Source organism: Phasianus colchicus, chromosome 5 (genome assembly GCF_987193195.1).
Source record: "Phasianus colchicus chromosome 5, bPhaCol1.hap1.1, whole genome shotgun sequence".
NCBI lineage: Eukaryota > Metazoa > Chordata > Aves > Galliformes > Phasianidae > Phasianus > Phasianus colchicus.
Genome location: NC_143440.1, coordinates 23,951,137 through 23,978,295, shown reverse-complemented (window position 1 = coordinate 23,978,295; position 27,159 = coordinate 23,951,137). Strand labels below are relative to the sequence as shown.

Sequence of the window (27,159 nt, the reverse complement as noted above, 5' to 3'; positions counted from 1 at the left end):
CTTTGTCTGTTTTGTTGGCAAGCTGTAAAATAAGAAATTGGAAGAGAATAGCAGAAGAATAGTATTCCACTGCAAGAAAGGTCTTTTCGTCTGTGATTTTTCCTAGATTTTTCTAACTGATGTCACAGTTTTAAATTGAATTTGTGTAAAAGATCTATAGGTGTTTTTCTTGATAAATTCATTTAAAAACTCAACATCGGAAATCTTCCCTTCATATCTAGCAATTCTATAGGGAGTTTATGCATTAGTTTACAGTGGGAAGTTATACCTCAATGGTCCATGAAAATAGGAGTCCATAAAGCACATATTTCCATATAAAAACATTAAAGATTTATGACTTGATACAGAGAAAATGTTGATAATGCTGAAGCTTTTGGCTAGCTTAATCTCTTCCTTTTCTTGTGTTTTTCCAGGCCTCTCAGACTTCCTCCCTGACATAGCTTACTCAATCGTGTCATCAGAAATCCAGGAGTCCTCTGTATTCATAATATTTCATTCCTCTGCAGTTCCTTGTCTCTGGCCATTAGTGTCTCCCTGCCTCTAAGCACGGGCCCTCCCCCACCTCTTTCTGTTCTCACCTGTGTTCTCCTGTTTTTCCATGTTGTCAAATGCTTTCCAAACCTTAGCCCATGCCTCTTTTTCCATGTACCCGCTCAAAATTGGTTTGTGGGGAGTCTGGTTACAGCACTGGAAAGCCAAAGCATAGTTCAGCTCCATATACAGGCTTGGGAATAAAGCCTGTTGTAACTAAGCACCCTAACAAAACATTTTTGCAGTGCAAATAAGTCCTCTGTGTGGGAGGCCAACTTTTTAAATGTGCAGTGTATCATTTTAAAATTCCCTTGGGGCTCTAACCTTGTAGACAGATGTCTTAAACACTGGTAATGTGTCTAAGTGACTTTTCACAGTGATCTGTCCAGACAGCATCTGCTCAGCAAAGCTGTCTTTTAGCAGACCAGTACAGGACAGCGTCAAATCTGTATTTGATATATTTCATCCTAGTCTGAATGAGAAGAACTTAGCCTGCCACATCTGAGCCACCTCTGCAGGAAGAGCTAGGACAAAAATCAGTGGCTTCATCCTGACACAAGCAGGTAACAATGAAAGGGAGGGGCCTTGTTTCTTCAGCATAAATAACATTTTTATGACTCCCATATCACAAATCAGCAGCTCTGATGTCAAATTACAGTAACAAAAGAAATGAGAGATGGCATGTGTGGGAAGAAGTGTTGACAAAAGCATCTTGTACAACTTCCTCTGGGCTCCTCAGCTCTGTTATCAGAGGTGGGCAGCTGTGTAGAACAAGCCCAGCTTTAGGGGAGCAAAGTCCTAGACTGCTGAGAACCGTCCTGTGGCAATGGCAAGAAATTAGGTTGATTGATAAGCTTTCAAACTCAAGATCTATGACCCTTGCTGGGCTGCTGGCTCTGCCAGCCAGCAGATTAATTTGCTTAGCCTAAGTAAAAGCCTGGGCTGGAAAAACTGCACTGTGCACTGTTTAGAGCATCCCCCATTTCTGATAGTGCAAAATTTAAGCTTAAAAATACAAGATAGAACTAAAAATGTAAAGTTCGTTAAAGCATTTTTAGATCCTTATAATATTAATTTGGGTTTCTTGCTTTGTATTCCAGCTTTTCAATTACATCAGTTCCGTGTTTTCAGATTCTTCAAGTTGCCCTACCGTGATGACAGAAGCTTCTGAAGGAGAAAGATACTGAGATTCCACAGGAACTCATTATGCGAGAAGGTATGGCTTCTCAGAACACAGAACATCACTTACCCATAGCCACAGGAAAACATTTCTCTGCACTGGATTGCTGATACAATGAGCGTTGCATGTAAATTGCTCTGTTTGATCAAAACTTTAAGCTTCTCAGATGACTGACTAACAGTGAATGCCAGCTGAGCTTCAGTGGCTATTCTCTCTTCTATTCTTGTTCTGAATCCTCCTCCGTAATGTCTGCCAGTGGCACTCCCACTATTGTTCCAGTCCTGGGCTTCTTTGCCAGCTAGAGGAGGGAAAAAAAGGGCTTCCCCCACCTACTTTTAAGTACCTCAGATGACCTTTGCTTTAGTGGCACCTGCTTTAATGCCAGCTTCATACAGCCTCTGTCACTGTAGACAAACAAAAATGGAAAAACCCTCATCTTAAAGTATTCTTTTACCTTGGAGAATGTATTCTGTAATGCAGCATGTCAAATTCAAACATAGCAGGAGATGTTCTCCTTGGTCTTCTTAGAGAATTGTTTGTACCTGCCTACTGTGAAGTTTTGTATTGTACCCAAAGGGAGATTGCATGACTTCACCAAGAGTCTGGGATAAGACTGACTTCAAAACTACACACTTGTAGTCCTTATAAAAAGAGTGGAAAAGAATGCCTGGACTTAGAATTTGAGTGGGGCATGCTAATAATGGATCCTCCTGTATTTAAGAAGATAGACAATTTAATTCCAGCTCTTCTGGCTTTGTAGCGGATATTGTCCAGAATCACACTGTTACTGCTTTGGGGATCCCTCTGCACTCCATGCACCCTTTCATTATATGGCCTTGAAATGTAACACCTTTTCCATGCCACATCTTAGAATGTAAACACAAATCTTACAGCCCTGACAAGTGATTGCTGTGCCACTGAAAGGATATGTACCACTGTGTAGTTTGGAGCTGACAGCATAGGTCTCACTATTTGCAGTAGCTGAGACTGTGAATCTTGGCACTATGAGTCTCACTGTGGAGGGATGCAGACCTCATTTGGTGAGGAGAAAAAAAGTGTGAGTCTTGGTATTTATGTCTGCAACACTAATACTGAAACATCCCTATTGAGCTACAGCCTCTTGAGATGTATCCTGTATACATGAAGAATCTGTTAGATTGAAAAAATTACGGTACAGTGATTTTCATTTCTGAACACTGAAGGATATCAGAAAAAAACATGCTTCATGTTTAGAACACAACATTAATTACTTTTATATATAACATAAGGAGTGTGTATCACACACATACTGATACACTACACTGTGGCCTCATAATTTAAGTCTGAAGCCTTAGCAAGGAACAAACTCATGCTGGTCTTCTGCTTAAATCTACCTTCTGCTAGACGTTCTAGAGCTTTGTCATTTGTTGCCATATACACAGTTTCCTTTCCTTTTCTTGCTTACATTTGTTAAGACTAGGAGGACTGTCAGTGAATTTACGTAAATTCTCTTCTTCGTATCTACCTCATTTAAGTAATCAGGCTCTGGCTGTCTTTCCTAGACCAGGCCCATTTTTCTCCTTCTTTCTCCAGCACTACACTGAAACCTGCCCAGATTAACCAGCTCTCCTGTGGTATTCCCTTTACTTCTTGCAAGTATTAATAAGCTGCAGTGAGTCAGAGTGAACTCCCAGCTGGATATTTTGTGTCTGTGCATGGGAATGGGCATAAGGCACTGGGGCTAGCAGACAAATTTGTGGTGCACACAGAGTTAATGTGCTGACAGAAACACTGAGGTTTACATCTGAAAAACCAAATGTAAAAATAATATGATGAGTAAGACTAAAATTCCCTGTTCTGAGCTTCCATGGGGCTAGCTCCCCTCCCCCACCATTCAGGCATCAGCAGTCACTTCTCCTTTTTGCTGTGCCTTGCAGAAATGTGTCCTGGGATGAGTCAGAGCAGGACTTCCAGGCAGTAGCATTACTGCATTTGGCTCCCATCAAAAATGCCTACTGCCAGGGCCTTCCACATACTCAGAGAGATCTCCTTCTGATTTGCTTGTTTCTCCCTGACACTCTGTTTTTCTGAACCAGGGGACTGTTGAAGATATGAGCCTCACAAGTAGATCAGGTGGCTCAAGGTTTTACCTTCAGGAGACACCACAGCAACCCTGCCCATCTCTTCCTGGGCCTGACCATTCTACTTTAAAATTCTTTCTGCCCTATCCACATTTATAATCTCTCCAACTTTTTCTGCTTGTCCATGTCCCATTTGTCATTGTTTAGCATTTACTCTTATACATATGCTCCTACCAGGTATTTTATGTGCTCTCTCCACATAGTTTTGCTGAGCTGTGGTACCTCCCTTGCAGTTAGAACACACCATTCATGTTCCACCCTTTTTCGAAGAGAACAACGAGAAAAAAAATGTTAAAAAATGTCCTGGGAACAGAGTGTAGAGAGCACACTTAGGTGTAAGGAAGCGTGAATTTAGTAAGCCACTCCAATTCTTTTATCAGCAAATTCTGTGGTGAAAAATCAGCCGCTCAAAATGTCTTCCAAGGAGAGGCCATCTCTAGTGCTGGCTGGGGAGCCAGACTGCCTTTGAGCTCTCCTTAACTAAGAGCTTGCAAGGTTTTCATGAGACACCCAGGGCTTTGCTCCCTCTGAGGCTGTTCCTGACATTCTCCCACAGCCCCAGAGCTTTGGAGATGGGGAGGGGGGAGGCTGACACCTTCCCCTGCTTGATCTGCTTAAGGTTGGGGCTTACACAACTGCTCTCTGTCGTGTGAGGCAACCACGGTACAGCCATATCAGCCTCTCTCCCGAGCCCAGGCTGTGCACGAAGCCCTGGCGACAGCAAGCTCTGAGCAGTGAACTGCAATGGCAGCGCCGGGTTGTTACCAGGCATCGTGGTAGGATGCCGTGTCACTCCCTGCTGCATTTGGAGATTTTATGACAGCCACTCGTGTGTTATTATCCTTGGGTGTAATTGCTTATGTTCAGTAGCTCTGTAATAGATCAGATGCTGTATATCTTCTCTGCCCCGATGATGGTGAAATCCTGATTTTCCCGCTGAAAGCCGTTTCGTTTCAAACCCTGAAAGGAAAACGGGGAGTTGGTGCAGGGCCGGCCGCCTCATTCTGAAGGCAGGTGGCACCTCCCTGCGGTGTCTCTGCAGAATTACAGCTTTCGTAAGATCGCCACTTTCCCCAATACGGTATCAAGCTGCTCTTGAGCAATTTCGAGCTGCCAAACTCCAGAAGTCTCAAGAACCAAGCAGACGTGCGAGAGTAACTGATTCTGCATTTCTCCTTTCATAATTATTCCATCAGTCTTTCACCCTGAGTGCTCCAGACTTTTTTTTTCTTTCTCTGATTGATGATCCAGCTGATGAGGTATGTTTGCGATTGAATTAAACTCATTATCGACCTGACACACATTACTAATTCTAATATTTAGCTTTGATTGTGCAATAACACGTCAAGTAGTTGTGTTTTTCATTCAAGTTGTCTGCAGCAATTATCATTTTTCAGAAAATTATTTTTCATTAAAAATATACTTGCCCAATGTATGGGACTAGCTCTACTGACATCTCCTGGCTTTTGTGATGCATACCATGCTAGCCTTTGGAGATTGCACGAGGTGTACCCCGTGCCTCTGCCTTCACTTCATGCCAGTGAGCTGCAGGGACTTCACATCTTTTTTTCTGGATAGTTGCTTTTGTTCCACCCATACAGTGCCCCACTCCCGCAAAAAGCCACAAGGAACCACAGACTTCAGCACAGGTAAGTGCTGGGGACCCCCAGGTATAAATGTCAGAGCGGCAAGAACAGGTTACAGGTCAGAAAGGAGGAGAACTGGGTGCATGCTGGATAGTTTTGTAGTCTGTCATTATAAATGACTTGTGTTTTTTCTTCTCAGATGAGAACACTGAAAATTAAGAATACACAAACCTAAAGTCACTTTTGGAGAAATGAGGATGAAGAGGTTCTGCAGCACAGGGAAGGCGAGAGGAGGCCCCTGCGCCTGGCTCCTGTTGCCTCATCACTGTTGTAACAAAATCCCAGCTCTTGGCCCCAGCCCATCGGACTCTGGCTGAGCCACACTGATCTCTGCCTGCTCCCAAAACGTCACTGCATATGAGAATTCAGCCACCAGATGTGGGAAAGCTCCATTCGATGCACAGCATGGTAGCTGCTGCCGCTTAGTGGCATGAGCTACTGACTGCACATTTCATCCACTGTGCTCCCTGTCTTGGCTTATGGCAGGATACAAACTGAGACTGAAATCCTGCATTCCCGAACCCAGAATACCGCTATGGATCCCAATACCCCCAAATTCTCAGTGTGGCTCAGTTCACCTAGGAAAACAACGGTGACCGTCACAGATACGATCCGGCCGCACAGGGAGCTGTGCTTTGGGAGACAGTTGTTGAGGCTATGGGAAGCGTCTGTGAAACACAGGAACCACAACTGCAGAACCAAATGCCAACTATTTTTCCTATGAAGATTTGCTTTCAGAGTTCAGTGCCCACTATGATCCTTCTGCTTGCAAGTGAAAAAGATAAAACTTCTCAAACTGCCTTTTCAACACATCCGTGTAAGGCTGTGTTCCCCATGCATGACTGCAGAAGCAGCTCAGCTGGCACAGGCTGCTGATGGCTGCCTTCATTCCTAAGTGCTGTTCCACAGCGTGATATTGGGGTGATGTAATGGACTCGGGCGGGACTGCAGGCAGGAGCAGCAGCATCCACCGTGTCTCCGTGAGGAACGGGATTTTCTCTGGAATACAGTGAGAAGCAAGTTCTGCATCTCAGAAAAAAATGGTAAGGGATGGAACAGAAAGGTATGTTAGTGTATTTTGGATAGCGTATTGGAAACTATAGCTCCAAGCTAGCTCAGCCTTGTAGAAAAGTAAATCTTTGCTCTCTGCTGACCTAGTTTCTGGAGCACTTGCAGCTTCTGCAGATCAGTGTAATAACCACAGATATTCTTCATCATTAACAGTCGGCAGCTGGGCTTGCAGAGCCCTGGTGTTACAGAGCCACAGAAAGGCTGTCAGGCAGTCACCTGCTTAGAAATCTGCTGAGAGTCAGGGATGTTGTATTTGTTAGAATCTTTTAGTGGGTAAGTGCTAGAGGGGCTGCCATACTTTTCTCCACTGTAGCATTATCCAGAAGCTCTGCCCAAGCCCAGGTTCCCACCGCGCTCATTGTTAAATATCTGCAGCCCAAGGAATTTATAATCCGTTTAAACAAATCAAATCCCTGCGGGCACATTCCCAAACGCCAGCTCTCCCGCACCACGCGGTTCTTTTCTGACTAGCTGGCAGCACGCCGGTGCCGTTTCTTCCTTGCATTTTCCCCTACAGAAGTAAAAAGCTCCCCAGCTCTGCTATCCCCACGAGACGGTGCGGCGAGGGTCCCTCGGCAGGGCCCTTACATCGGGTCCGGCTGGGCGCCGCACGTCGGGGAGCCGCAGCCCCATCCCGCCCCGAGCCTCGCTTCCCGCCCCGCCGGGCCGCCCGGTGCCGGCACTCAGGCGGCAGGAAGCGCTCCCGACGCCGCCCCCCTCGGTGGTGGCCGGAAGCGCGCGCGGCGTGTCCCCGCCGGGGCGGCGGCGCTGGTGCCGAGGAGGCCGGGACCGACGTGGCCGGCCGGGGGAGGCGGGGCCGAGGGGCCGCCGGGCGGGGCAGGCCCGCGCCGAGCAGCGGCTGGATGGCAGCGTCCGCACGGGGCACGGCGGCGCTCGGTAACCACGGGCGCGGGGAGGGCGAGCGCAGTTACGGGCGGCGGTGGGATGGGGTAAGCAGGGGCGGCCGCGCCGCATTTGGTACCGGCGGGGCTCGGCCGATGGGCACGGGTGGTGGATAGCGCCCGGCCGGGCCCGGGTTCCGCGCCGCCGTCAGCTTCGGTCCGGTCCCCGTATCGCTCCGGTTCGACTCGGCTTCGTCACGTGTGCGGCCGTGTGGCCGTCGCGGTGCCGGGAGTCGAGCCCCGGCGGGAGGAGGCGGGCAAAGTTTGAGAAGTAACTCCGGTCGCGAGTCTGCGCTGCGGCGCGCTCGGTTCCGCGGGGAGCGCCGCGCGGGGCGGCCGGGGGCTTTGCGCGGCCCCGGGGAGCCCGAGGGGCCCGGCCGATGAGTACAGAGAGAGGGCTGGCTGCCCCCCCGCAGTTCTGTCTCGTTCTGCGTTTGTCAGCATTCCTCTGATGGAAAAACAGAGCCCGCCCCCCCGGGAGCCGGCGCGACGTCGATGGGAACGGCGGCGAGAGCGGGGCCGGGTCACCGCCCGCGGGGCAGAGCGGTGGGGCCGCGCGGAGGCAGGCGATGTGCGGCGGGGAGCGGGCGGGGGGCAGAGCCCCTATCCCAACCCGAGCGGTGAGCGGGGCTGCGCCTCTGCCTGCGCCTCCTTGGGGGCCGGTAGCGGTGAGGTGGGGAAGGAGCGTAAAAGCCGTGTTTTAATCGCTCGTAGGAACGGGCGAGGCGTTTGCTAGGTGTCACATCCTCCCCGTGCTGCGATACGCCATCGTTCCGAGACCTGTGCACCTCCAGATTTTAGCTGCACGTGCTCTGATGTGTCTCTGATTTGTAGAAGTAAGTCTTTGTGCCCCTTTTGGATGGGCACAAGCCCGTCAGAGCAGGGCTCGCTGCAGACTGCCAGTGACTGGGAGGGAAGGGAGTGCTCCGGACACCGGGTGTGCGGGGTCAGGGCTTTCAGCAGTTCAGAGCTCTCCACGGGGCTGATGCAGGGAGGTGGTGTGGAGATTTTTTTTTTTTTTTTTTTTGGCTGAAAGTTATGCTCCCTCCCTGGAAAATAACTATTTTTTTTTTCCCCGTACAATACTCTTTTACAATTCTAAGGCTAGGCAACTGGTTTCCAGGGAGAACAGTTGTTTATAAGAGTTGTTATAAAGAGTTTTTTTCCTTCTGCCGACATCTGAAATGTCATTGTGTGGCAGTGAGCAGTTGTACTGAGACAGAACTGCATCTGTGTGGTCCGAAAAGGCAGTGTCCATGAGAGGTTGTGGCAGCTGGACTCTTTGCTTGGTGTCTGGTCTCCCTTCCACCCACTCAGGTGTATATAAACAGCAGATTCTTGTGAATTTGTTCTTCCACAGATGGGAGAACCTCACTGGCACTCTATCTCTGAATCATGGTCAGAGTGCACGGTCAGCTCACAGACCAGCTTAGAACACAAGGTGCTGTTGGTGGCAGTGGTGAACAGGTTCTGATCTCAGCATGGCTAGGAGAGGGGATACTGATGGGGCTCTGGCAAAACTGATGAGCAAATGTTACCATGTTCGTTCTTCTCTTATGCATCTTTTTTAATAACCCATTTACCCTCCATGAGAAAAAGCACATCTCTTATTATCTTGGTTTATCTCTCCACCTCATAGTGGCTGCTGATCTCTGAGAACCCAAAACTGCTTTCTCTAGAAATTTCTCTAGACTTCCCTAGCTGGATTCCTGAAACAGATGCTGATGCCTTAAATTAGGGGTAGGTAAAAACCTTGTCCATCCTCTGCAGCTATAGTGACAGGGTATTATTTTCTCTCTTGAGCTTTTTTTGTCCTAGAACTACATCTTGATTGCTCCCTTCCTTCCCCTTAAATACATCTCAAGAGCAGACAGTTTGAATTCAGAGACTTTAGAAACAGCAAATAAACTTAATGTCTCCTGAGGAGTGTGCAGCAATGAGACTGAAAAGCAAAGGGGTTAAGAGAAAAAATCTGCTTTTTGTATGGCAGACGGTTATGATGTGTCTGGAAGAAGCAAATGCTGGAAATGTGCTCTGAATAATTAAACAAGTGCAAAGATCAGTGCAGGGTGATGCACTCTTCTTCACAGATGCTTCGTGAACATCAGGAATTTATTGCCTGAGGTATGAGTTTGTGCTGAGCCACAGGGTGATGCTGGTCAGCTGGTGCAGGTGTGGAGAAATGTACTGTTTTTCCCCTTGTTATTCACAACAGGGAAAAAGACCTGTGGGTCACAGGAGGTCAGCTGACACAAAGATAAGATAGGGCAGTTGGTTTTCAATCACTTATGACCCATGGTTATCCACCACCATCTCTCTCTGGAGATCCTCTTTGTCCTTTATGAAAAAGATGAACCCATATCTGCAGCTTGTTTTCAGAGGCCTGGATGTGCCATTTGTCATATGTCGTTGCCTCAAGCTGAGATCTCTCCGTCTCAAAAACCCTCTCAGGTGTTCCTTGGGGCAGACGTGGGCTCTGAGCAGGGAGAACTAAATGGAAGAAGTGGACCTGTTACATCAGTTGTGTTTTCTTTTCCAGATTGATTTCAAAAAGCTGTTAACTTCTTGGCAGCCATATCACAGAAGAGGCTGGTTTGTGCTGCTTTCTGTCATTGCTGAGCTGCAGAGAGCAGTTGTTGTGCTATGTGTATTCTTTGCATCTTCACACACATGGTGGTGGTACAAATCCTGACGTGTCGCAGTGGCTTTGCTCCTTGCAGGGGAGCTGTTCTCAGTCATTTTCAAGGTCTAATCTTGTCATGAACTCAGTCTGGGGTTGAAAGGGATGCCTGTCATTTTTAAAGCAGGAGATTATCTAAATGCAGGTTGTTAAGCAGGTAGCTGGTAAGTGGAGAGAAGGCTGAGCCTGGCGTGATCTGCCTATTGAATCCCTGCAACACCCTGGGCAAATGCCTCTGACTGGATGGCTTCAGTCTGTGTGATGTTCGGGACAGGAGAAAGTCTTTTGTTATTTAAATTTGTTCCTTAATGTTCAAGCCATATAATTCTAACTAATTGAGCTGATTCCACCACATGGAAGAGTTGAGCGTTTTCCTCTTTCCTTGTGACTTTTGATATAAGCAGACTGTTCTGTTCCTCCCATTGTTATCTTTTCAAGACTAAACATGCCCGGCTTCTTTGGTCTTCTTGTCCAGATCATGCTTTCTAAACTCCAGTTTTTGTTTCTATCCTTTGGAATGTCTCTGATTTTCACATCTGCTTTTATAAAGTACAGTATGTGGAGTAGGTGCAGTCTTTTAGCTAACGTGTCCCTTGTTGGGAGGAAAACAGAATCACTGCCTCTGTGTCACACAAACAATATAGCTATTAATGTGTTCCAGGATGTCATTTGCCTGCTTTGTAGCAGGCTTATCTTGCTGGCTCGGAATTAATTTCTGAATCAGTGTAATCCATGTATGCCTCTTTTTTTATTTTATTTTTTCTTTGGCATATTGGAGTTAATCTCTTGTCACGCCCATTTGTTTTATTTGTCTGCCATTTTGTACTCATCTTTGCTGAGATTGGTTTAGCAGTATGTAATAGGTAGGTCAGTATCCTCCTTCACAGAGTTGCAGGACCCTGTCCTTTAATGTTCATTTCCATTGCTCGCTGCAGCTGGGCCTTCCTCCAGCAGTGATCTAGTCCAGGGACTGAAACTGGAAAAACCTCTTGGGTGAAAAAAAAAAAATATCTGTTCATTTGTTTTGAACCCACTCACTTACGGTGTCAGGTGTGAGCGTGGGCAGGGGATACTGACTGAGGGGATGTGGGACGAGGGGCAGCACTGCGGTGGTGTGAGCCCTGAGATTTGTTTTTGACATTTTGATTTTTGTCTTGATTATTTCAGGCCCCTTTCTGTTTGGCTGTTATTTAATGCCATGCTATCTTTATTCCTTTCTTATCTTGCAGGTAACTACAAACTGATCACTTAACTTGATCAAGGATCTTTCAGAGGACTGAAGTTACTGGTCTGTAACTTCTTAAGTCTCTCCTCCATCTCTGTTTTTATTTCTTCTTTTTATAAAGGTAGATGAGGCATGATGCTTCTCCAGCCTTCTGTGGCCTTTGTATATTCCTGTAAATTTTCAAAGATGCTTCAGAGATTACCGTGACTGGTTTCTTGAATGCTTTCAGGTGAATGCCATTATTTCCTCTCAGTCTACAGCTGCCATGTGAACAGTTGTTACACTGTTCTTTTCTCTTCTAACCCAGTCTGTTCTCCTGTTTGCAGACTAATTTCTCTTGTCACATTTCACTTTTTCTTCTGGAGACTGACGGAGGCATTTGTACTTCAGCCTTCGTCTCATTTGCTTTCCTTTCCTGTTTGCTTATGAGTAATTATCTTTATTTTCTTCTTCTAACAGCCCTTTTTCTTTCAAATTTTCTTGTGACTGAAGAGTCGTTAGAAACAGCTGTGCAGACTTTGATTAAGAGTCCATCTAACCCAGTATCCTTCTTGGAAGCATTAAAAATGGGGCACATATAATTGATACTTTCCAGCCTCTGGCTCCTTTCAGACTGGAATTTTTCTGAGCCTAGCGTGAGCCATCTAACCATGAACAGTCAATAGATTTATTTTCCTATTGTTTATGTCCTGTCCTGTGTTAAATCCACTTAAATTTTTTTCTTTTCTTTTTTTTTTTTTTGAGAAGTGCCTGCACGCAAGTTACCTGTTAGTGAAGAATTAAATCTGCTTTTATTTTGTAGCCGACACTCACTGTCATCATGTTAGTACTTACGTTTGAAGAGACAGTCATTAATCATCTATCACTATTCCTGCTCTCTTCACCACTCATAACTTTATGAACCTCTACTTTTTAACCTGTCCCTTTTAGTTGCCTGTTTTGTCATGTGCTTGTTTTGTCACATTTTTGGTTGTCTTTTCTATACAGTAATCCCACAACTGCACGTGTCTCTTGGTTTTTGTAATTCTAATGTACTAATTCCATGATAAAAAGTACCAGAGAGAAAACTGGTACCAAAAGGCAGAGAGAAAACTAATCCTTCTAGCACCTCTGGTGAAGATCTTTCTCCAAGATATTGGAAAATTAAAGGGCAGAAATGGGGACCTGAGGGTCCAGGCCTTGTGGAGTCCTTGTCCAAAGCACTGCAACAGAGATGGTGGAAGGCAGACTCTTTCACAAGATGTCTCATGCACAGTTTCAGATGCCTGATGATAAACAGTGTTCATTATTGATATGTTGATGACAGTATTTCACGTTTCCTTGGGGGCTGGGGGAAATATAAGATGTTGAGGGACAGGGTATCATGACCAAGGCTGTTCCTCCCGGGTGGTGGGAAGGAGCCTCTTGCATGCTCTCAGAACTGCTCTCATCTGTTCTTTTCAGAGATTGGCCAGCCTGGTTGAGACCACTTAGCGATGACAAAACAAAAGCTTCTGCTTGATGGGACGTTCTCCTTGATTCTGATCGTGGCCTGTGAAGCTCAGCAACTTCCGAGGAGTCATGCTGCCACCAGTTCTGGTCCTCTGTGTGAGAAGGAGGCAGAGTCCTGGGGAAACCTGTTAAGCAGTGAGCGGCTGGATGCCTGGATCTGTTCCCTCATTGGCTCATTCATGGTGGGGCTGAGCGGGATCTTCCCTTTGCTGGTGATCCCCTTTGAGACAGGAGCTGCTCTACGGTCAGAAGGTCAGCCTGCTACCTGCATTAGCCTTACTGAAGCAATAGATCCTGGGTTATGATTGTGACAAACAGGACCTTGGATCATGCCAGTATTACAGAATTACAGTCCTCCCATATAGGCACTCCATTTCCAGTTACTTTAGGCCATACCTGTCAATTTGGTAGGGAGTCCTCTCACAAATGCAAGTCCTGGAAGGAGGCTGTACAAAGAGTATCACTTGTACACCCTGGGGAGCTGCCTAGTCCAGAACTTCCCACACACAGCTGTCCTAGCTAGGTGGTGCAAGGACTTCTTGCACTCCAGATATTTCTTTCATGCTCTCTGTTTTGAAAGCTTGGCTTGCAGATGCTTCTAATTGAGGTCTTTTTGTGCAAAAGCTCAGCTGGAAATATTTTGACTTCTAGCTGAGTCATAATTGGGTTTTGTTTATTCTTCTAGCTGGATCACGTCGTTTGAAGCAGTTGTTGAGCTTTGCAATTGGTGGACTACTGGGGAATGTGTTTCTCCATCTGCTTCCTGAAGCCTGGGCCTATACATGCAGTGCAACAGCAGGTATGAAAGCTTTAATTCCTAGAAGCTGACTATGCTGTGCCTACTACAACATTTTTGAGTCTTGAATACACAAGGCCAACCAACTGGGTCAGCCCTGGACCATAGACTGGTCTGGTATTCTGCTTTGAAAAATGTGTAAAAGCAAACGCCTAGAGAAGAGTATACAAGAATAAAAAGATGTAGTATGTTTTTTTTTTTATTTTTATTTAGTAACTTGTAATGGATTACTCATTCCTCAACTTTTCTCACCTTAGAATCTGTTTTTCCTTCATTTTTTCCCTGAGGAAAGGGAGTGCTTCTTATAGAAAGTAGTGCATTCATGTGGTATGCTACATGAACGTGTTTACCATCTCAGATGGTAGACATTTTGCCCTGTCAGAGCCACCTTGCCTATAAATCTATACTTATCACACAATGCTACTCCTAGAGCCTTTTACTTGGAATTGAGGCCGTTCCATTTAGTCAGTTTGAGCCCAGATGTGTTGCCCTCTCAGTCTTTGCTCCAGGAGAAGCCATGGAAAATTTACTGTAAATAGAGCCATTGATTAAGGTGGTGGCTGAAGAGTGGGGAAGGAAACAAGTTCAGCTGATGGAGACCTGTGTTGGTCAGCAAACTAAACTGTTGGGACTTGGATGGGACTTGTGGTGTCCATGTATCTCTTTCGTTCCTTGGATAGACTGGCTTGTTGAAACCTACAGGGATTGTATCTTTCTTCTTTGGCAAACATGTAATGAGAAGGCAAGCGTTACTGTGTCCAGTCAGTTGAGGAACCAAGAAATTCTCTTTGCTAAAAATGAAAAAGCAGGGGAAAAGATGTGCTGGTTTTTCCAGACTTGTTACGTCTATCTCTTGGGATTTCAGATCCTTCACAAATCTGTTAGTTCTTTGGTCCACTTATTGTTCATGGCTCTGGTACTGTTAGCAGAACCTGCTGTCCTTTTTTACTCCCTTCCTACAGTATCCCAAATATCTTCCTGCACTGGCTTGTTTGCATCTGACATTGTTCTAAAGCATGAAGGTTTCCATGACCCATATATGCCCCACTGTAGAATTGTGCTGTTCTTCCACTACAATGCAATCTCAATTTCTGCAGCCAGGCTGAATGGTTGATTATCTCAAACGCTTGGCAGTATTTGGAAAGAAAGTTTATAGCCTTGGGCTTAATAACTTGCCCAGGTGTGGCAGAAAGGCAAAGGTGAGTCTGTAGCTCTACTAATGGCAGACTTCATGTTAGGGCTTGCTTTTTCAGTAGACAGAGGTGCAGGATTTCTGTTGATGTAATCTTCTCTTGCCTCAGGGGCACAGGGAAGTTGCTAACATTATCAAGAAATGATCTGGATTGCACTACTGAGTAAAAGGGATGGAGGCTCTGTGAGAGTTCTGAGATGAAGATGTCTCTTAGATCGAGAACTAACTGATTATAAAGTTGCTTGCTATGAGATATGATTGTTCCCAACTTCTTGCAGGGACAGGTTGTTTTGTTGTTTGTTGTTTTGTTTTTCCACGTGGAAAGACACTGTTCTTGATAGTAACATGAAGATTTTTCTCTTGTTCTTTAGGAGAAGGGCAGAGCTTTCAGCAGCAGAAGCTTCTGGGTCTCTGGGTGATCATTGGTTTCTTGACTTTCCTGGCACTAGAGAAGATCTTCCTAGAGAAAGAAGAGGAGGGATGCCCTGGTGTGGTAAGTGAGCAGCCAGAGGGGAGGGTGTGCTGTTCTGTTTGGATCATGAGTCAGACATGTAAGCGCTGTACTGAACACCTCATCTGCTCTATCTGACAGGCTCAGCAAACGATCTTGGAGCTGCCAGTAGCTTATCAACAAAGCTTCTTGCTGCTTCTTTGACACTGAGTACTAGAAGTTGTTTCATTTCTGGGCTTTGGTTTTGTGGTTTTAGCTGAGATTTCTCACCTCTGGGCTGGTTTTATTCTTGATGTGGTATATGTGAAAAAGAGCTCCCCTTCTGTAGAGACTGGGAGCTGGAGTGTTCTGTGGTTGAGACATTTGCTCAGATAAGCTTTGAGGGATGACAGCTGGCTGTTGTGTTCCATTGAGCAATTGTGACTCACTCTCCTCCTGAGTTCTCAGTCAGGACAAAAACCAGCATTCTTTGGAAGACCTGAGTATGATCTGGTCCAGGCATTTATTCCGTGGAATTAACATGGTAAAAGGGATTTATAGTTGGCCAAGTCATACTATGTGGTGGTTCACACATGAGTCACCCAGCAGTAGAAGGGAAGTACTGACAAAGAAGGTCCAGGAGATAATGCCAAGATAGAGGAGAGTGGCTAGTCCTAAGCCATCTCACAGTTCTTAACAGCAGCTGTTCAGCACTTGCTGTGCCATGCCTTTTGAGAGATAAAAGTGCAGGTCAGACATTGGACAATAGCAATTAGGTAATGCTTTGACTGGACACAAGAATTCTGAGATAAACTGCAACTTCTTTTGAGACTGAATTCTAAGATGAACAGTTTATTTGGAAGCTGACAATCCCATACATAGACAGATTCTCTGGACTGAATTATCCTAGCACACTAGGAAAAACAAAACTTTTTTTCCTCTGCCCCCTGCCCCAATGGAGTTGAGTTTCTGTGGGCAGCAGCTGCCAGCAGGACTGACAGATTGAGCCTCTCATCTCTCCAGTGAAACCTTGCTCATGTCAAAGCGTGACTCTGATTCCCTCTCTCTCTCTTTCTGTTTTCCTTTTCCTGATCCTTAAGGAAGTCCTCGCTCTTGTTTAACTACAGATGTGACTCTCTGAAATCTGTCTTGTTTCTAGCTGTTGTGGTTAGACTGGGCTGCTGATTGGTATTGAAAGGACAAAACCATTAAGGCTGAAGGGTTGGGTTTCTGACACAGATTTGCACTCTTTGTTGGGGACAAAAGGGCAGTAACAAACTGTTTTCTACTGATTTAGGGCTGTGATTACAAGGCCTCTTCTGGAAAGATTCCCAATGGAAGTGGCTACCCTCTACCAAAGGCGGCAGGCAAATCACAAAGAGCAGAAACAAATTCAACTCAGTGTAATGGCTCTTCTCTCCAATCTTGTGGAACAGACAACAGAATCAAGGTAAGAGATGCACAGAATGTTTGTTTCTGCTTAGCAGCTATCTGTTCCCAAAAGAGTAGGCCTGTTTTCTGCTTCTGTCTCTAAACCTGCATTTTCCATTGTTCCTTTTTGCTATGTATCATCTGACTCTTACAGTGAACCCATTCTGGGAACTAAAAAGGCTAAGATTTGTTTGTTTGTTTATTTTTTGCCTATAGGTTTCTCTCCTAATTTAGCTTCTTAAATCAGCTTTCCACGTAAACTTGTAGTGCTGGAGTAAGGTAGATCAACAAGCTCGTAGGATTAGATATGAAGAATGGAAAAGGAGGACTGTGTCATTGGGCAGACTAGTATTTAGACTGGCTTTGCTTTCAGTTTTGTTACTGTCTTTTCACTGTGGAAAACTCCAGCTGAACTGTACAAACGAGAGTAAAGGACAAGTTTGGCTGAGAGAAGATCTGTATTTTGAATTTGAAAACCCATAAGAATATGAAAGTTTGTAGGAAGGTGACTATGAACAAAAAGTGTGGTTGCACAGGCTAGCCCAAAACTGGATGTGTGGTCAGTCAGAAGCTCTTTTTGGTTTTCCTATTTTAAGTTAGTTTTGCTATAACTTCATGTTTCTTTTAACACTATATGAAAGATGCACTGTGATCACTGGGTGTTTCAGTACCCATCACATTCATGTAATTGGTACACGACACTGCACGATCTGCAAGGTGCTGCACTGGTGTTTCTGGAGGTGATAGCAATGCAGAAGTCAGTATTTTTGGATTATGAAACACTGTGCCATAACTTTAGAAAGTTGTATACCAGGAGCTGTGGACTTTGAGTTCACCACTGATTTCAAGTAGAAATGATGAGGGACACAAATGTTAAGGGACACAAATGTTCAGGGCCTTTTCCTATTGTACGAAACAATGATGTGATTAATGCTAATTCATATGGCAAAACTGAGAAACTAAGTTTTAATTTGTCTTATTACAAGCAGATATTAAGCAGTAGGTTAAGAAAGAATGCAGATCACGCTTGCAAGACAGGAACAGGACAGTTTCCAGGAAGTCAATGCCATGGAAAAAAGTACAGGAATAATGATAGGAAGTTGTTTGAATGCACTCCTTCTATTATGATACAGTCAGGAGGATGAGTAGGTGAGTAGGAAATAGTATGTAAGACAAAAAGCAAGTGTTCCTGCCCATGTAGCTATAGACTTGACTTTCTACATAGCAGCATACCTGAATTTTTCTGTAGCATTATTCATTATATTCAAAATGGTACCAGAAAGTTGCAGTGTGATCAGGAAATACCTGAAATAATCAATTCCAGTTTGCACAAAGTGTTTTAGCCTTTAATTTTATAGATGTGATAAATCAGGGCTGACTTAAAGTATACTGATAGCCGTGATAGAGACATGACTGTTTGAAGAGCTAGAGCTGTACTGAATAGGAACAGATTAGAAATTGAAGGCAGCTCTGTAACAGAGAGTAACTTGACAGTGCACCAGTTTACCTAGAGATATAGAATCTGTCGCTTGTGGGTTTTTAAGCTGTGCTTTAAAATGTTTTCTACAAAATATGCTGTAGCTTAAGAAACAGTGGGCTTTGTGTGGGAAATGAAAGAAGGCTCTTCCAGCTGCATTATGTAGGTCTAGATGATTGTAGAGAGGTTTTCTAACTTTGAAATCCTAATATATCTGTTTTCAGTCTTGCAGACTGTTCTCAATACACGTGAAATGGAAGATAATGAGTTAAGGGGTAGTTTTAAATTCCTAACTTCTGGGTACATAATCTTAATATTTTAATAGCCTTTTTGGTGGGAAGAAATTACTAAAACTACCAAGGTACACCTGCTTTGTTACCTTATTTAGTTAGGAAACGATGTAAGCAGTCATTCCATCTGTCTGTACATCTGTTCTGCCTTTCATTTTTCAGTAACTTCTGAATCCATAATTAAGCTTACCCAAGTTAAAGAGGGGTGCTTGTCTCAAGGGTAATCAGATTTCAAGTTCTATAAAAATCAGCATGGTGCTAGAGGAGGAATGTATTCTAGCATGCTGTTGAAAACTCTGGTAGAAATTAAATGTTGCATGCTGCTTGGCAGATCTGCCTGGTTGGCAAATCAGCAGGTGAGTTTCATTGCCCTTGTTTGGTGGGGAGGTGGCTGTCATGGACTACACTGAGTGAAAAGGAACATACAGATAAAGTCTTGCTGGAAGCAAGCAAGGTAGGTGCCTTCAAAGAAAAAAATCCATAGGAAATCTTTTTTTTGGATCTACTATGTACTCAGTATTGCTTATTTTCAAAAAAACAAAAAGGCAAAGGTACAATTTAAAGAAAAAGCACCCTTCAGGGCTTCAATAATTAGTATGCTGCAATTGGTTATCCTCTTTGAGTGCAAAGAATGCCTCCTACCTGCAGTATTTAAGCTAGGACAAGTTGTTACAGCAGCAGCAAGAGAGTAAGAGTTCTAATATACCTGGCATCCTTTGCTCACAAGCATAGATTGCTTCTACTCTAAATTGCAGCCTTTATTCATTCAAAGAATAAAAACAGTGTAGAGTACGTTTTCCTTGCTTATCATTCATTTTCCCTGTAGCAGGGATCCTTGCAGATTTGTAGAAGTATGTTTTATTGCACAGTGACATTAATTCTGACTCATGAACATAAACACTTCATCTTGCCGCGCTCTTTATGAGCGATGAGAACATCCTATTAGATATTTGCAGAATGTAAATGTCAGAGGCTCATAACTGTCAAATCAACCCAATTTATTTCTGAACACTCCAAGGCTTTGCTTCTTTCAATGTCAGCTTTTACCCAAGCTGCTGACAAGCAGAAGTCGTAATGTTTTAATCATGAGGTCTATTTTTTGCCTATACAGTGGTATGGGAAATCATTTTTGTGTAAAACGTCTGTGAATAATTATTACTAGCCCATGGGGAAAATGCAATTGCATATAATCCCAACATGGGAAGAAGAAATTGTAGGCAGTCATGTTTAACTGAAAATAAGGAATGATAAGAAAAGCTGCTGTGTTTGTGAATCTGTCTGCACGTGTTATTACTTTGTGTTTTCCATAGTTAGAAATACACTCAGGGAACCTCTGCATCCATTGTGGAGATGTTACTTAGATCTTGACTTAAACATGATCCTTAGGCAGGCTTTGCTTAATTCCATATTTTGCTTTCATATGCACTTTGAAAAGTGTAAAGCCTTTGAAGATGCTCAGAGATTGTAGTGGAAAGTAGTCTGTAGAAGGGTGATGCTTTTGAGAGAGACTTCACAGAAACCTCCTCCTGAGCTGTGTCATACAGATGGCAGGAAGATTCCCCAAGGGGAGGTGATAGAAGCAGGGAAGAGCAGGAGACTGAAAACGGCCTCTGAAACCCATTGGCATGTGTTTTTCTCCACTAAATTTTGGCACTTTATGGTAAGGTAAGAGCCAGAGGGTCTTTCGTTGGTACTCATTGTTTGCTGCCCTTATCTGCAGCTAACGTATGCCAGATTCGTTTTTCCAATCCAGAGAGCCTGGATTGATAACAAACTTCAGTGAGCTGCAGTGTCTCAGGACCTACAGACTTCTTAATTGTTAAATCTTATAGAAGGTGGGGAGGAAGCACCATAGCCTGTGAGCAGATCATCTTGGATGGTACCCTCATATCATTTTACATCAGGTATATAATTTTTCTGAAGATGAACATACTTAACATGATGGGGAAGTCTAACATAGAGATGCACTTTTGAGAAAGGAGGCTGGTATGGGCTTTTGATGTTTTGAAGTGTGTATGCATTTGTATACTGATACACATGCTCTCCAGCCTCCCAGCAGGTGTTTTTTGGGGGGACTGTCATCACCTTCTTCTATTTATTCTTTGTTAAGGGAAAGCAAACCCACATGCAGAAGCTTTTTTTAGTACAACATTTCAAGATTTATTTATTTTTAAAAAGCCATTTCAGCAGCATTTGTTCTGTTGCATTGTTGCCAACTTTTGAAGGAGATATTTAACAGCCAGGTATTAAAATACATGACTAGAAGATAGGTCACATTTATAGCCAGTCACCCTTGTAAGATAGTGAAGTGTTAAAAATTGGCTCAATTTGAATTGGATATTTTGACTTAATTGTTTTTCCTTTTTCAGTTTGCGTCTGTATTGGGAGCTCCTTTGTCATTTGCATTCTGTCTCCATTACTCCTCCAGTAAGATGACTTTCCTAATCTTGGACAATACTTGCCTACCCCAAAACTGAGTTTATCCTAAGTATTTAATTTGTAATTGAGCACTGATGTAGTTTGTCACCAGAGCTGCCGTATCCTTGCTGTTGCCACCTGAACGTGACTCTATGTAACCTGTGCCTTATCTGGTGCTTTGTTTTGTCTTATATCTCTTTATCAGGGGCTCTTCCTTCTCTTTGCAGATAAGCGGGTACCTCAATTTGCTGGCCAACACCATTGATAACTTTACACATGGCCTGGCAGTAGCAGCCAGCTTCCTGGTTAGCAGAAAGGTAAGGTTTCTGCCACCAGCTTTATATGGAAATGGAGATGCTTGTTCTCAAGTTTGTATTAAAAAAACAAAAACAAAACAAAGAATTGAAGAATCATTTCCTATTTTCTGAAAGTTTCTGAGAAAAAAGGGCAAATGTGACCCTTTGTTACAGATCTCTCCTTCAAACCCTGGCCATGTTTGTCCTTTGTGCAGATGTGTGGGGAGGGGTTAGCACATCTACCCTTGTAAATAAGAATCCTGGAGAAAGGATCTGTGTGCATGCTAGAAGACTCATCTGTCATATCGGAAGGACTGTTTCTAAAACACCTTTTCTCCTCTGCTGTAGGTTGGGTTCCTAACCACGATGGCCATTCTCCTGCATGAAATACCACATGAGGTGAGAGGGCTTTGTATCTTGCCATCAGGGGGGAGCGTTACAAGGGTATTTCATTGCCTAGGTGAGAAAAGCTGAATCTGCGTAGTTTTCTTGTCCCTTTGAAAGCTCTCCTCTGGGAGACTTGAAATGTGGAAAGTTAAAAACAGTCTACAAGTACGTGTCTTGTTAAGGGTATCCTCTGACTGAGAATGTTTGTTTACTGTTGGCTCTTGATTTTTGTAGGTTGGGGATTTTGCGATCTTACTGCGGGCTGGGTTTGACCGCTGGAGTGCAGCCAAGATGCAGCTTTCTACAGCTCTGGGGGGAATTGTAGGAGCCTGCTTTGCAATATGTGCACAGTCACCAAAAGGAGCAGGTAAGGCTTCCCGAGACTTCTGTAGGAGTGTAAGGGGTCAATGGTCTCCATGTATATATCTTCATTCCCTTCTCAGTTCTCTCCTTTGGCTTTGTCTCCATAATAGTGATAGCTTTCTCTACTTGTGCAGCGGAAACTGTAGCCTGGATCCTCCCTTTCACTTCTGGAGGATTTCTGTATATTGCCTTGGTAAATGTTGTGCCTGATCTTCTGGAGGAAAAGAACCCATGGTAAGTGCTTCTTCCTGTTGTACTAAAGCACTTCTGACTGCTATGGAGCAGCATTGTGATGGTTCCCATGCCTGTTCTGGGAGCACATGAATGCCAGCTTCCCAAATCCCATTGACAAGGGTGCTGTTCTAGCTGTTGAACTTACGGGACTACAAAGACTTCACGAAACATGGAAACCTTCCAATGGGCAGTAAGTAGCCCAACCAACTAAAGCAGGGTGCTGAGAAATATGTCCAGTAAGGTGACTCTTTTCTGTCTGTCTTCTCTTGGCATCTAATGGCTTAGGGGTTGTAAGAAACAGGGCCCCATGTAGGTGTTTGTGTCTGATGACTACACATGAACCTATCCAACCTATCCTTCACATGCTTCTTACACTTCTTTTAGACCCTGTGTATTACTCAGGGCTTTCTGCAGTCTGCCATAGTTTGACTGCACTGCATGAAATGACGCTTCTTATTATTTGTTTTTTAGTCTCTTACTTTATTAATTTTGATTAGATGTGTTGCAGTGTGACTAAACAGTAAGTTTCCTTATCTACACTGTTATGTATAACCTAGAATATGTATTCTAGTATATGCAGCCTTTCTTCATGTGTGTCATTCTAGCTTCTAGGAGCCTGAATGGGGCTATGACAGCTGTACCACAGTAAATCTCCTCTTGGATCTCCTGGCAGAGCACTCCCTGAATGCTTCCATATACTTAAGCTGTAATGACAGGCTAATTCCAGTAGTTTGTCTAAGAGACCTTCACTAATCTAGTTCATTTTCACTGAAATAAATCCGCAAGTGCTCCAAAACAGTGCTGCGGTTGCATCTGAGGAGGCAGGGACCTTTGGTAGAGATATGGTAATTGCCAGCTGGAAGTCTTCTTTTGGGTTGGTAACCTCTTGTGCTTGGCACAGATGTTTGCAGAGTATGGAGAGGTAGTAGGTACATAGTCACTTTTAGCATCACCTTAAACTCATGCTTGGTTAAGGAGGGCTAAAATTCATCAGCTTTTTCTTTTAAATTGTGACTGTTTGTTAAGTTGAATGAGGTCCCTAACCCTCCACAATCACTGATTCTCTTGTGAGAAGAAGGGCAGGAGTCTGCACTTGACTAGCTGAAAGACTGAATCAGCTTAAATTGGTTTTGAAACCTAAAGATGAACCTTGCAGCTGAGAGATCAAACGTGTGCCAGATTATAAACAACATCTTAGTTTGGGGTGCTGGGAAGGAGTCTTCTCAGCTGTGTTAATGGTGTCATGCAACTGCCATGTTCTTTTTATGATAGATTTGGAAGGAAACAGAACAAACCAGTCATGAGCCAGTAGACTGCTGCCTATTGAGACTAGTTGGTCTATGCTGCCTCCTAATATTGCTATTTTTTTCCCCAGGAATTCCCTACAGCAAGTTCTGCTCCTGTGTACAGGCATTACAGTCATGGTGCTACTTGCTCACAACTGACTTCTGCACAGACCTCGTGATGCCTCCCAGAGCCACCACAGAGACTCTGAGATGTTACAAAGCAATAAGGAACACTAGAGTTACTTCCTATGTGTGTGTGTACAGATCTGGCTGCTAGTGTGAGAAGCAGGTGAGAGAGGAGGTCTGGGTGTGTAAGACCTGGCTCTCCCATCCCTGTTCTGCTAAAATCCCACACATCAGGGCTTCCATTATATTTTTAATGGAGCAAACATTGAGAAGAATGAACTGAACAGATGCTTCACTGAGAGTGGATGATGTTTCATTTGGTTTGTTCTGATGGAACTGCACCTCCCAAGGACTTCTGTGAAAGCAACAAAGGTGGTTCTTGCAGCTGATGAAGAACTTATTCTACCACTTTAAGGGCTGGAGACAGAACAGGGATGGCAAAGCAACAGTAACCCAACAGCTTTAGCCTTGGGTAACTCCTTACCCATGAGGAGTTACAGTGCTAAGAAAACCTGCTTTACAGATAGAGAGGAAAGGCTCCTTGTCAACTTCTCTGGCTTTTCATTGACATCACTTGTTTCTAAAGGTAGTATTAGCTTTGGCAGTCCACTTTGGTCTGTTTTGTACTGATGTTGAAAACAAGCCAAGAACTTGAGGCATTTCAGAATAGGTCACTACAGTTAAATGGCTCAGTTTGGAGATAACTTGCCTTAGCCCTTGCCACTCCAACAGCCAGCACAGCCAGCTTTTTTCTGAAAAATAGTCAGAAATGTTTCTTCTATTGCCAAACTATAAGCTCACCTACATCTGAAAAGAATGCCACGTAGCTTTTGCTACTGGCTTCCCTCTCCTCGTAACCACTATCTGAGCATGGCTCTGAGCCTGCTCTCAAGACCCAGTTCACCCAACCATTTGCCCCATGCCGGTCTCAGAGTCTTCCTTAGATGGAATGGTTAGCATGTCATCTGGCATGCTACTGCAGTCCGGGACTGCCATGGCTAAGGTTTGTCTGCGCAGTTTGGACAGTGATTGAACACAGTACAGACTGGTCAACAGCATATATTCCAGGTTAGTTTTTCCTTTGTTCACTGTAGTATATTTAAGGGTGTGCTATAACCAAATGGTTGATTTCTGGGCTTCATACCTCATAGTGGAGTTAGTCTGCTGGAGATGAACGGATAAGAAATAATACTGCTGGCTCTTTAAGCAAGGGCCTCAGCAGCATGGAATACTGGAGAGAGGGTGAAATGGAAAGGGTGAAACTGCTGGTGGAAAGAATGGGTCTGGAAAAGCTGTGTGGTAAGTAAGGAGAGAAAATGCAATAAGCATGCTTTAAAGTTTTTCTGTTGTACAATGCTTGGGATAAATTTTTTGGCAGTTTTAGGCCAATAAAAATGAATTATATTTCTAGTGCTTTGCCTGAGTTGGCAAAGCTGGCAGGGCTGACCAGGCCCTCATTCTACAGGGATGTGTTAGTACCACAGAGGTGTGCGCAGTTGCCTTCTGCAGAGCTTGTCCTCACTTTGCATAAATCTGTTTAGAAACTGGTCTGATTGAACTAGCAGAATCATTGGACACAGAACAGGTGCCACGGTGTAAATTGCACCGATTCAGTGCTGATTTTAAATAGCTTTTGTAAATCAGTAAAATTCAAAGCCTTTGCACAAGGCTTTGCACAAAGCCTTATCGAGAGGGCTCATCCCTTGAGGGGGTCGTTTGGGTCAGAGCAGTGAGACAGGTTTGCTGCCCACAGCAGAGGCATTTACTTCCCTGAGAGATTCCTAAACTGTAGACACAGTTATTTTCTTATGACAGTTCCTGTCCTACTTTTCAGAGAAAGCTGGAGAACTTATGCTTGCAGCTCTCTCTGCCCAGGAACTGCTATCTAAAATTTTGTCAACGTTCCTTACTCTAGGCTCACGAAATAACTAGTTTCACAAGGAGGGAAGCTTAGTGCAATTATTATTATTATTTTCCTTAAAAGTTGCTATTTTTTGCCAGCTTATCCCTCTGTCATTCAGTTGTTTGAAGTCTGAATGTAGCATCCACTTTTCCTGGGATAAGGATTAATCTGATTATTCTGCAGGAACTGGGGGACTATACTAATCCCCTAGTTCTGGTTTTGTAGTCTCCCCCACTCTCCCTGGGGGCTGAAGCTAGGCAGACCCTGTAGTAGTAGGGCTCTGGAGGAAGAGTTTGCAGAGAAAGATGTGACTGCTGTTTCCCAAGATGTCTTTCTTAAAATTAGAATGGCATTTAATTTAAGTTGAAGGATTGCCAGGTGAGTGCCTGTGAGTTGGCGTTATTGCATCAGCACTGAGTCTTGCCAAGACTAAACCACAGTCAGGAATTTGTGCTCAGCATTCAGGAATGTCAAGTGGTTGATGCTGAAGAAAGAACTTCTGAGTTGTTTTCCTTGGCTGATACCAGAGGCCTGAGAGTCTGTAGTTCTTGGGAAGACCCCTGTAGGAGGTAGCAGAGGGCTTATGGCAGGGGCTGGTTAGTTTTCCTCTATGTGCAATGTCAGCCCTGGGGCTAAGGATGCAGAGCCTTGGGAGGAGATAGAGCATCACTCCACCACATTTGTCACTTTTGGAAATGCAGAGAGACTAGTATTTTCTAAGCTTTATTTTTTCAGCTGCTCTTATGCATTTTCCCCCTTCATCTGTATTGGTTTGCTCTGCATGGAGACAATAGAGATGAAATAAATGGTTTTCAATGTGGATTTGTGTTTTTTGTTGGAATTCAAATTATACATTCAAATTTCATTTGTATTGGAAATGTATCTCTGGGTTAGTCTAAACAAGTCTGGACTGTTTTCTTCTCTGACTTTCACAACAGAAGGGAAAGTTTCTAACCCAGTTTGCTGTCCTTGCTGCCATTGCACTTTGGGTTAGGAATGAAGTGGTCTGATCATATTTCTTGGTTGCCAGTCTCGGTCCTCTGGAACGTGTCACCAGGTGAGTTACTCCTCTTGGAGAGGAGAATTTGCTTAGTAACTGAGTATCCAGAGAGTTCTGCAAATAGGCCTTTTTGTGATAGTGATTTTTTTCCATCTAAAATCCACAAAGCCCACCTGGTAGTTAAATTCTTCAGCACTTGACACAGAGCTGGTTGCTTGCCCTCTGGGACAAAGAGACTTATTCACCATAGATAGGAAGAGCCTGGAGAGGAATAAAGGGATTTTCTTTACTCTTCAAAAACACAAGTTCAAAGCATGTCTCTCCCACTCTTCATTTGAAAGGTTTTCAGGCTGTAAATACTGAATGGTAATAAGTGACTGTCAGCTGAAGACTTCTTTACGAAGAAGGAGAATGATAACCAGGGAGTTGGAAGCAAGTAAACACAAGTAAGAGATGGAGGCCATGACTTGGTGGTATGGGGGCTTTGGCTGAGGCTGTACTTCTGGGCTTTTCTGTCCCTGGCTTCACCGTGCTGCCTTCTTTGGTTGGTTGTGGGTCTGTGCTGTGCACTCCTTCCTCAGTCCTTTCTCCCTCTGAAGGCAGAGCTGCCTAGGTGTCTCCACACACAGTAGCTTTTGCATAATTGCAGCGGTAACAATTGCAACTTGGTGGTGGTTTTGCTGG

At 44.2% G+C, this 27,159-nt stretch overlaps 1 protein-coding gene across 7 annotated transcripts; it reads left to right on the top strand.

Annotated features, from left to right (window-relative positions):
• The first annotated feature begins 1,646 nt into the window (after positions 1–1,646).
• Positions 1,647–26,295, top strand: SLC39A13 (solute carrier family 39 member 13). 7 transcript variants are annotated; one of them, XM_090140877.1, is made up of 11 exons: positions 1,647–1,747; positions 5,617–6,520; positions 12,799–13,098; positions 13,532–13,645; positions 15,206–15,327; positions 16,562–16,714; positions 21,108–21,197; positions 21,525–21,575; positions 21,798–21,930; positions 22,007–22,160; positions 23,536–26,295. In XM_090140877.1, the coding sequence occupies exons 3-11, from the start codon at positions 12,831–12,833 to the stop codon at positions 23,603–23,605; spliced, it is 1,155 nt and encodes a 384-aa protein (XP_089997003.1). In that variant the 5' UTR covers positions 1,647–1,747; positions 5,617–6,520; positions 12,799–12,830; the 3' UTR covers positions 23,606–26,295. The 7 variants fall into 7 exon arrangements, with proteins under 7 accessions (XP_089997003.1, XP_031449265.1, XP_089997005.1 ...); XM_090140875.1 differs by lacking the exons at positions 1,647–1,747; positions 5,617–6,520 and adding exons at positions 7,326–7,445; positions 11,360–11,418; XM_090140878.1 differs by lacking the exons at positions 1,647–1,747; positions 5,617–6,520 and adding exons at positions 7,344–7,445; positions 11,477–11,584.
• The last annotated feature ends 864 nt before the right edge of the window (positions 26,296–27,159 follow it).

Excerpts from the sequence above, each read along its gene's own strand:
- SLC39A13 (XM_090140877.1), top strand. The coding sequence starts at position 12,831 with ATGACAAAACAAAAGCTTCTGCTTGATGGGACGTTCTCCTTGATTCTG. Across the intron at positions 13,099-13,531 it reads AGCTGCTCTACGGTCAGAAG|CTGGATCACGTCGTTTGAAG; the intron begins GTCAGCCTGCTA and ends TTATTCTTCTAG. Across the intron at positions 21,576-21,797 it reads TGCATGAAATACCACATGAG|GTTGGGGATTTTGCGATCTT; the intron begins GTGAGAGGGCTT and ends TGATTTTTGTAG.